The 10,144-nt window shown below is 39.0% G+C and overlaps 1 protein-coding gene across 1 annotated transcript; it reads right to left on the bottom strand.

Moving 5' to 3' along the window:
- Window positions 1-7,738: 7,738 nt before the first annotated feature.
- LOC116253062 (axial regulator YABBY 5-like) lies at window positions 7,739-9,779 on the bottom strand. Its single transcript, XM_031627797.2, has 7 exons — window positions 9,446-9,779; window positions 9,107-9,292; window positions 8,896-9,025; window positions 8,585-8,633; window positions 8,335-8,410; window positions 8,160-8,234; window positions 7,739-8,012 (listed from the first exon to the last, which is right to left on the bottom strand). The coding sequence occupies exons 1-7, from the start codon at window positions 9,536-9,538 to the stop codon at window positions 7,944-7,946; spliced, it is 678 nt and encodes a 225-aa protein (XP_031483657.1). The 5' UTR covers window positions 9,539-9,779; the 3' UTR covers window positions 7,739-7,943.
- Between the last annotated feature and the right edge of the window lie 365 nt (window positions 9,780-10,144).

Below are 10,144 nucleotides of genomic sequence, written 5' to 3'. Positions count from 1 at the left end.
CACATCCATCAACATTTGCAAACAGAATTGAGACCAAGTCACTTCATGTGTGAGTGACAGAGTCCCCCAACATTAACCTTTGTCGGCTTATCGATGTTGATATCCTGACAAGTAAATGAATGGTCACGGTGTAAAGCAAAACCAGAGCGTGACTTGAACATCTGATCCATGGCAGAAACCTCGCAACTGTTACCCATGCATGTATGAAAGACATGTAAACACTTTGAGCTTCATGTTAGAGACAGGGAGAGAGAGACCCATTCGGGCATTTGCTTTCTAAATGGCAGACCCTTTAGGCAGCTTGACTGACTTTACGAGGGGGATTTTGGTAGCAGGAATTCGGTGTTCGTTACAATATAGTGTTCTATGAAAATGACTCAAAAATTAGGATCGGTGATACGAGTTTATGTATTTATGAAGTATTGCGCTTCAAAGAACCAATATTCGCACAACATTCATGTCACCTAACTCGCTCACAATATTCTTGACAGTCAAAACAGAACATTGAGTTAAAAAAAAAAGCTCCACTAAGCCCTGCAAGTTTGGTGGGATCAAAAAAAGCCAAAAGCTTAATTGCGCAGAAATGACAAAAAAAGCGTGATCGATCATTCCTTCAAATTGAAAAGCAGATAGTAGTTTTGGCTTTTCCTTTTGAGCGTCTCTGTTCAAGTACCAGCACAGTTCAGACGTTGAACTTGTTGCACATAATAAAAGTCACCCTCCTTTTTGACTAAAAGGAACTGTGAGTCATGCCTACCGAGATAATTTAACGCAAGCGTCCGAGCACGAACAGCTTTTAATGCTTGGCAACGAATGGATGATTGACTTCTCTTTGAATTTAATGCAAAGCTAGGTAGTCCTTTACTTGCTCGAGAAATTACTGTTCACAAAGGTGCATGTAAGTATAGGCTGCTGAGCTTCAAAGTGCCAAAAAGTTCGCCTTCTAACAACCAATTATGAACTGGTTAACATATCTTCTTTCCTTTTGGTGAAGCATTAAGAAAAAATAATCCCATGTATCCCGTTTATGCTTATCAGAATCATGTCCCAGTGCTTTGTTAGTTGATTGAGATTGCTGCCATTTGCTTGAGCTTATCAAAATCATATCCACTCATGCTGGTTGGAAAGACAAGAAGATGAAACTTGAAATTTCTTCTACCCAGCATATCTTGTCAAACGAGACTAATAGAAATAATTGCACTAGAATAATTGAAGTTTGGTGCAAAGTTTCAACAAATTATGAGGAACTTTGCAAGGGAGGCCTCCCCTTTAGGATGCATACGAGAGTGCAACTTCTAGCTGTCAATCAAAAGTGAAGTTTTAGTGGGAGGCAATAAAGAGGTAATTTGATTGCTTCGGTTTGTTGTATACAGAATAATCCCACTCGCTATTACAGGCTTAAAGAACCCCACATTGCCTGCTAGAGTTGGGAAAACTTCCATTACAGAAAGAAAAGAAATTGCATGATTTGAATGTCTCAATTGCCTGATTGCTGCCAACGTCACTGTTCCCAGTATATTGCAAAGATTGGAGGCCACCACATAAACCATATGTTGGAACTCCACATGGTTCAATGGTGCTCAGTGACAGAATGTGTAGACTGCCAAGTTGAAGACCTTTGATCGAATCTCAGCACTGCTACTGTGTTTCCTAAGCTTTTCTCATGGTGCGCTTGGGCCTTATAAGATGATGGTTGAAGTTTTGGCTCGTCATCAAAAGCTAACACAAGAGTTCCCCAGTCATCAACTTGAAGATCCCATCGAAAATGGGGTGCTTCTAAGATGCATGTGACGTCGGAACTATCGTTGTTTTTAAGATATGATTGTTAATGGAAGCTCCAATGCTGGTTCTATTGCTTCAACTGCTAATTCGATTGCTCCAACCGATCTAATTTATTCAACGTATATATATATATAGGTGTGTGTGTGTGTGTGTGTGCGTGCGTCGACTTTAGAAAACCTATATTTACTTTATGTATATGTTGTCAGTTAATGTCTTTAAAAGTTGAAACGCAACATGTGGTGGATTTCCTATATTGTTATCATTAATATGAAATTACTACTTTTTTATCTGCGAAAAAGTAGAAAACGTTTTTTCTCGATCTCACCTTAAAGGGATAAATCACTTGAAAGGGATAAATCTTATGGTATTTCAATTGTTAAGAAACTTTTGGAATGTACTAATAAATATACTTTAAAAGACAAAAAATGTAACAAAATACTAAGACTAGAAAAAATTATGGCGAGCCTTTAATACTGCTTAGATTTTATGAAACTGAAATACTGATAGACGTTATTTTACACTCGATATTCGTATAAAAAGTGAATTTAGTTTAACTTATTTGTTGGTAACTCTAAAAATTACAATTCTTACGTTAAAGTTATTTTGAAACTTACCAAAAAAATTATAACTTCTTTTTTTGCTTTAAAATAATTTGATCGGAAATTTTTCCGCTTAGATAAAATTAATCTTTGGCTTTGCCATTATAATATCGTCAAGTAGGTTGAACTAAAAAGGAAGCAATATGTTCTGTACCGTAGCCACCCCATTGAAATTAAAGACTGATTACTTCATATTCAACTGATTATAAGAATCTTTTATTTAAAAGAAATCTCTTTTTTGCTAAGCATAGGCATCGAGCCGGGCCGCCGGCGGGTACACGGTACCCGGCTCGACTCGGGCCCGAATAAAAGGGCATCGGGTCGGCCGATAATTTATCGGGCCGGCTTGGATGGGCCCGATAAGCCTGGATGGACCTAATAAATTTTTTAATATTTATTTTATTAATATATATATATATATATATAATTATAATATTTTTTATAATTAGTTATCTTTATATATTATTTTATAATTAATATATATTTATATATTAATTTAATTAGACTGGGCTCAAGCTCGGGTTTTAGTTGTCGGACCGGTCCGATGCCCCGGTTTATTCTCTGCCATCGTTTGATTCTTGATTTTTCATTTGAATTTAACAATCTTAGTTTAAAATACAAAAAAAACCAAAAAACTTAATATATGTTCAAAACCATAATGCGTTTAATAATCTAATAATTTCAACAATTTCTAAATTAGCCCAAATAATGGTCGACCGGCGCAGTTGGAGATGCTAACAGATTGGATTTGGATCGATACAGATATTACCACGTATATTAATCGACCCTTCAAAATCAAATTGGAATGCAGAACCAAAATTTTACATGCAAATTTTAAGACTGTAGAAAAAGTAGGACAAATATTAAAATTTGTTTTGTTTTGCTGGTATCCCAATGAATTACAATTTTCTTGTTTTTCGTTAAAATTTACCTTTAAAATTGTGCCTTGAAAATCACAAGCTTATTTTATTTTTATAATCGATTGGAAGCTTTGTCCTTATATAGAAGATTGAGAAGGAAGTGTAAAAATGACAATTTGCGCGGACTAATGCCTTCATTTTTTCCTTTATTTCATTTTTTCCCTTAAACATTAACCTGTTCTTTTCTTTTTCCTTTCATTTCATCTTCAAGTATCATTTCTTTCATCCAAACATGGTGTTAACTTTGGTCGCTCTAGTCAAGCCAAGGAAGAGAGCCGAACCTATGAGTTCATAGTTCTCACGTTTCTGCTGAGTTAGGCCATGAAATAAAATGCTGGCGCAAAGAAGATTTTCATAACATATAAAATTTAGTAATTTTAGATTGTTACAATTTTTCATGCTAGAAAAACTTAATTATTTCGCCAATCTCTGGAAATAACAACTCACGTTCAGGTGAAAATTTTTCATGCAACAGTTCTTTTTGTGTTCATTTCAATCGGAAGCAGTTTATATGTCAAGCACAACAGGGCAATGTTCATTCCACAAACTGTACGTTAGTCCTCTCAGATTTATTTACGCCGAGTTTTAGTTTTATTCAGGTGACACCGTTTTCTTAACAAAGTGGGTAATGTTCATACGGTGTTCATTTTATTCAGGTTCGATTCAAAGTGCATAAAGCTGTGTGCAAAAGTGAGCTCGTTAGGATTTGAGAACCGTGAATTTAAAATTAGACCTTCTTTTTTCCTTTTTATCTTAAACGTAACATTTTCTTAATGCAAAGAAATAAAATAAAAATTTTAAATTTTTACTTTTGCCTTATCGGTAAAAGTTAATATTTTTTTTGAATTTACATGTAAAATTTTAAAAGTTTCAATAATTATATTTTTGGTCATGTTAAAATTTTGAAACTATAATTCAATCTCTCTCATAAACAAATTCTACTCGGCCCATGCACATTATTTTGTGAATTCTATCTGTCATTAAAAAACTAATAATAAACTTTTATATTTGATTAACATATCAATCTGTACGAAACCAGATGCAATATAATTATAAAAATTTTGCCATCGATCGGTTGGCCTCCCTCATCCTGTCTTATCATATCATTCTGTAAACAATCGACTCAAAAAGCATTAAGCCTCTTGCTGTAAATCAGTGGATCGTAAAATGAAATAAATATTGTAAATAAAATAGTAAGGAAGCGGGAGGAAATTTCCTCATCACACCGACCTACCCAGCACTATAAAGAGGGAATGTTTCGAGTGAAGCGTGGGGTGTTGCTCACTTGGTGTGTCTTCTTGGGGCGAGCGAGGCCGCTCACTAGCGAGTTGAGTCCTTTGTGGATTTTTGTGTGTCCTTTATAAGCGTATGTGTTGTAAGAGTTATTTGGATTAACAAAAGTGTTTATTATTCAACTGTTGATATCTTCGTTCGTTCTCTTTGTGGACTAGACTAGTTCACTCCATTGTCGCTTGGCCTCTTTTATTTCAAGTTTAAGTGACACTCTCCAGTACTATTTTGGATTTGTATCTTGCATTACACATATATAGGTCCAAATTTCTTATGTTTGGTATCAGAGGACATAGTTTCCTACATATTCTTTCGGGTGAGCGAGAGAGTTATCTCACCTATTCGAAACTTTCCTTGTCCCTAAGTTTTCGAGCTACGGTGGTAGGAGGCGGTGAGATCGCTGCACCTCCTTCCTTTACAGTAATACATGAAGCGTAACTGGGTTTTGACGACATACTTTTAAAGCACCCCAAGTCCGCCTGTTCTTGCTAAGTAATGGCCCTGGGGCGAACTTCCGGTTAGGAACAAAACACAATAAACTCTCATCTCGCACTCTCAAGATGGGGTTAGAAGCAACAAGTAAGAAGACAACGATTTACGTGGTTCGGAGCAATAATCTCCTACGTCCACGGTCGCACAGATCTCTTGTATTCTCTCTCTCAGATGAACACACACAGAATAGACACACACAAGCGGCGGCCATCTTCAAAACATAAGAAGTACAAAATGACATATATGTCCTTGTTCCATACACCAAAACTTCCTACTTGTTCACTGGGAGAAAACCAAATGAAATTTAGTTGTACTGATGGTTCAAACTAACTAGCAAAATACAAATTCACTGGGGTTAGTGACCGTTCTCTCGCTTCTTTTATATATATATATATATATATATATATATATATATATATATGAAAAGCCCCGACTCAGCGGGTGTCTTCTTCGACAAAGCACTGGTCTCAATCCACGCACGGACCTCACTCGAGCTATGTATTACTTGCAACTGGTGAACTTGGTCAAGCAGATTGAGACGATCCGTTTTTGCTCATTCGCTTGGCCACAAGGATCAGGGATGCATGCGAACAACTAATACATTAGAATTCTGATCAGGTTGGATTTAACGGAGTCGAGAATAACACGATTCAGACCATATGCTGATTACCATTAATCTGTCAAGTCTTCATTACCCAACGAAAGAAAAGCCAAAAACAAAAGCATTTGCTACCACATTATAAATATAGATAACTAAATAAAAAAAAGTATCAAAATAAGATAAATAATGAATACGCGGTGTTGAAGCCCTGTCCTCTATCCGCACCCGTGTCTAGCTGTATCAACACGGATACGATGCCCCTTCAGGAGTATTCATGTGACATAGATCTTAACATGTTAGACCTCATTTCGTCAACATGCACGAGATAGCAAATACAGACCTAGCTATACAGGACAAACAATCATGGTGAAATTAGTCATAAACCATTCATCAAACATCAGAGGCTCAAGCACCATCGTGTGTACATGACGTATGTGTGTGTATAAATGTAGATATTCTTTATGTTACTAAGCACTCTTGACACGATCATGAGCATTCATGAGAAAGGCATGCCATGTTTCTTACTAATGTCTTCTCTTTTCTTTGAATGTATATAGGCATATGTGAGATTTCTTTTAAAACGTATGCAACACTGTCTTTGTTACTGAGCACTCTCAGACGATTATTATGGCCATCTTCCTCGTCCCTTCTCATTTTTTTGAGTATATATACAGGCATAACATCAGATGAAATTGCTTATTAAGTATAGTATGCCATTCGCCCCCTTGAAAGACCAGGCAAACCGAATTCTAGCACCAAGAAGCTCTTGAGCTTCTTACAATCATGAACATCTAAAACGTTCTATTGGATCAGAACATCTAGCGTCATATTTTATATAAGGTCCTGCTCAGCTCTACGCAGTATGGTTCGTCTGATATTTTATCTCTCCTGTCATGGTAAACAATTTAACTCTAGCGGGCATACTTCCATTGTTATCACATCAATGTTCTAAACAATGGTAGAACACTCTTCAACATGAAGATTACTTGTATCAAGAAATTTTTTGCTTGTGGCTATCTTCTGACTCTTAATATGTAGAACAGCAAGTGGCAATTACAATGGAAAAAGAACCAACGTCTCCATGTTTATCCTTTTCTCAGTGAAACAATAACAGTAAACGAATGGAAGAAGACAAGCAGCTTCAAACTATCCGAGAATGAAGAGATAGTTTCCACTTTCCACAACTAAGACCCACACCGCCAATTAATATTGCTTTTACGCTACATGTGGATCAGTAACCAGCTATAGGGCAATCTAATTGTATGTAGTTTCTGAGGTTAGGGGTCTGTTGTCAGTGGAAGCTACTGGAGATTACTTTTTTGTGTAGTTTCTTTCTTTCTAGCTTCTGCTTTGGTGCTTATTTTTCCTACTTCTCTGAACTCTAGCCAAATGAACCATAAAAGAGGACGATTTATTATTGGGCTTTATTATGGTGTATGGTGTGGCAAGTTTTACCTCCTGCACTCCAGGTACCTATACAGACCTTCACAGGTAAAAGCAAGTATAGGTGGAAAGGGTACAATAGCGGAGGCAGATCTACATTGGCCTCATGAACCAATCTAGCTAGTTTTAGGCACACCTCAAACCATGACAATAAAGCTTGGACACGATGCTGGATTTGTTTCTTCCTGACTTATTTTCCTGACAAACAGGTTGCAGGAGACAGTATACACAGAAAGCTGTTCCTCAGCCTTCATTTCTTCTTCTTCTCCCGACGCCATGAGGGATGCCACAACTACAGCAGCAGCACGGTGGCGATGGGGTGATGATTTTTCTTCTTGATGAGACGGTGACTGATGCAAACATGCTGTTGGAGAAGAAAAAGAAGCATCTTGCGATGTTGACGATGGTAAAGAGATGCAGATTTGTGTTCTTTGAGGAATAATATTCGACTTATTTTATGAGTATAATTATGATGTCTAGTATGCGCTAGGTGTAGGTTGATAGGGCTCAAGTCTGTAGAGGTCTCCCTCTTTGAGACAGCATCAGAGAAGTAGAGAGCCCCTGTCACCTACTGTGTAAAGTCAACCATTTCAAATCACAAGAGGCAAACATTAAAGCAAGGAGCTCATTTATTAACAGAGAAAGGAGAAGACGAAGCCCAATATTTTAAAAGAGAAAAGTTTTCAGCTTCGGATTGACTAAGGAGGCAGATCTAATAAGATACACATAAAACACTCAAAACTCAAAACACGGTTGGTGCTGCATGTCTTCAAATTTAAACAACACGTAGAGAGGGGAGAGAGAGATAGACAGAGACTAGTAAGGAGTGACACCCATGTTAGCGCTGCTGAAGAATCCATCTGAGATAATCGGGTCATCTCCTTCCTGCAAGCATAAAAGGTTTGAATTTTCTTTACATAGCTGCCCACATGAATATTCGGCACAAGAATCACCACAAAGAACAGGAAAAGCAGTTGTATTCACAAACACATGAATGAATCAATGCAAACACACTATCTGCACATACATTACCTGCTGGCGTAGGCTGTTCTTTTTCATGTTCTGATCAGGCATCAGCCCAAAGTGAATGTGTGGAAAATGTGCCCACTGCAAACCACAAACAAGGTCTCAGGCTATGTATGTGTATGTGTGTGTGGTTGAGAGAGAGAGAGAGAGAGAGAGAGAGAGAGAGAGAGAGAGAGAGTACATTCTTGGCAGCAGCGCTGAATGCTTCCCTGTGGGTGATATCTGGGTTTCCCGCTTTGATTCGTTGGATCTCTTCTCTGAAATTCAATCGTGTGTTTGTCTTTTTAGAATTGGTATGACAGATAAATTAAGTAACCGATATACCAGAGAAATCAATGGGTGGAAGGGGGGAAGGTGGAGAAGGAGGATGGTAAAAAGAGAAAGATGAAAGAGGGCAGAGCAGAGGCTGATGTCCTGGCGTTATGACTTACTTGATGAACCTGTTGTATGCCGACGGCACTCTCTGCCTTTTCTCGGGAGCTGCGACAAAACGCAAAACGCAATAAATTGCAGAACGGCCATCTGAGATCAGACTGTAATAAAATCCTTTATTGTAATTATTCATCAATTATTTTTTCAACGAAATTATTTTTCAATTATTGCGAATCATGCCACTTCGCTTTCCTCGGTCAGACCTCTCTCTCGCGCACACACAGACCAAACACACAGACAAACACAGAAACATACACAAGAAGAGAGGGAGAGAGAGAGAGAGGAAGTGAGTGAGTGAGTGAGAGATTACGCCTATTGACAGTGGTCGATCTGGTTGCCGTCATGTTGGTGTGGTTGGCCACCCGGCTAGCAGGTGATGCACTCGAGTCCTTCGCGATAGGATGTTCAAGAAACATAGCAGCTGCCATTTGGTTCTCATCCTAGAATCACAAAGTGTTTCCTTCAGAAATGCTTCAAGAACAACAACAGGTGAAAGAGAGAAAGGGTTTAATATGTGTAACATGATGACGAACAACGGCCAGATTGTGAGACGTAGGGAAGAAATGATGATTGGTAGGCGCCATTGGTGGTGGTGGCGGTGGCGGTGGTGGCTGGAGGAGCGCCCTCATGTTAACCGAGAGGAGATTGGTGCAATGGCCGCACCTGACGGTGACCATCTTGAACAGGCTGCTGCAGGGAACGCTCACCTGCACCTCAAACAATCCATCCAACTCTTGATTTTGCTCTTTAAAAACACTCGAAGAAAAGCTCCAGATAGAAGCAGGAGGATGCAATGCCGAGGGGCCATCACCCTCTCGCCTGCTTTACTCTCGGCGACGTTAGAGGGAAGCAGTACTTACCGCAAGCACAGTATTGCAGAAGTTGCAATGGACATAGCACAACTGCTCAGGTTGAAGGTGGTCTAGCCCGAAAATGGAGGAGGACGACATCATGGGGTTGATTTGATTGATTGATTGATCGATCGATGGTGGTGGGATCTTTGTATCCTTGACAAGTGAAGGAGAGAAAAGGGAAGGGGAGAGTTTGGAGAGACGATGAGAGAATGAATGTTTGTAGTAGTGTCTGCTTTATAATTTATTTTTCCTCCTTATTGTATGAGAGAGGAGGTATCAGGTAGGTGGGAGCAGAAATTTTGAGGGTTGGAATTCCCGAGAAGAGAGAGAGAGGAAAAGGTGATTGCAGAGGGAGGGGGAGGGGGCGGCAGAGGTGGGGGAGAGGTGTGAGAAAGGGACGTTTGCATGGGGGTGTTTTAAGGGCACCCTCATTCAGCCGTTGCTTTCGCAGTAATTGAGGGGTTTGACAACTTTGGTGCCTTCCAAATCTGTGTCTCTCCTCTAACTTCCGGGCAATAGGGAAAATCTACTGACCCCCGCCTCCTTAGGGGAGTGCAGAAATTGTTTTAGATCTCCTTTTCTCTTTTCTGTTCTCTCTCCTTTCTTTTTCTCACTGTCACTGTTACCCGTTTAACCCGTTCCTCTTTGATCTTTCTTCATTCACTTCTCCCTCCAACCCATTTGGGCTCGTCGTATCCGTCTATA

The sequence above is a fragment of the Nymphaea colorata genome, chromosome 4 (assembly GCF_008831285.2).
Source record: "Nymphaea colorata isolate Beijing-Zhang1983 chromosome 4, ASM883128v2, whole genome shotgun sequence".
Taxonomy (NCBI): domain Eukaryota; kingdom Viridiplantae; phylum Streptophyta; class Magnoliopsida; order Nymphaeales; family Nymphaeaceae; genus Nymphaea; species Nymphaea colorata.
Note: the sequence above shows the minus strand (reverse complement) of the source record. Positions and strands in the feature narration are given on the sequence as shown.

Excerpts from the sequence above, each read along its gene's own strand:
- LOC116253062 (XM_031627797.2), bottom strand. The coding sequence starts at position 9,538 with ATGATGTCGTCCTCCTCCATTTTCGGGCTAGACCACCTTCAACCTGAG. Across the intron at positions 9,293-9,445 it reads TCTGCAATACTGTGCTTGCG|GTGAGCGTTCCCTGCAGCAG; the intron begins GTAAGTACTGCT and ends TTTGAGGTGCAG. Across the intron at positions 9,026-9,106 it reads TGGCCGTTGTTCGTCATCAT|GATGAGAACCAAATGGCAGC; the intron begins GTTACACATATT and ends TTGTGATTCTAG.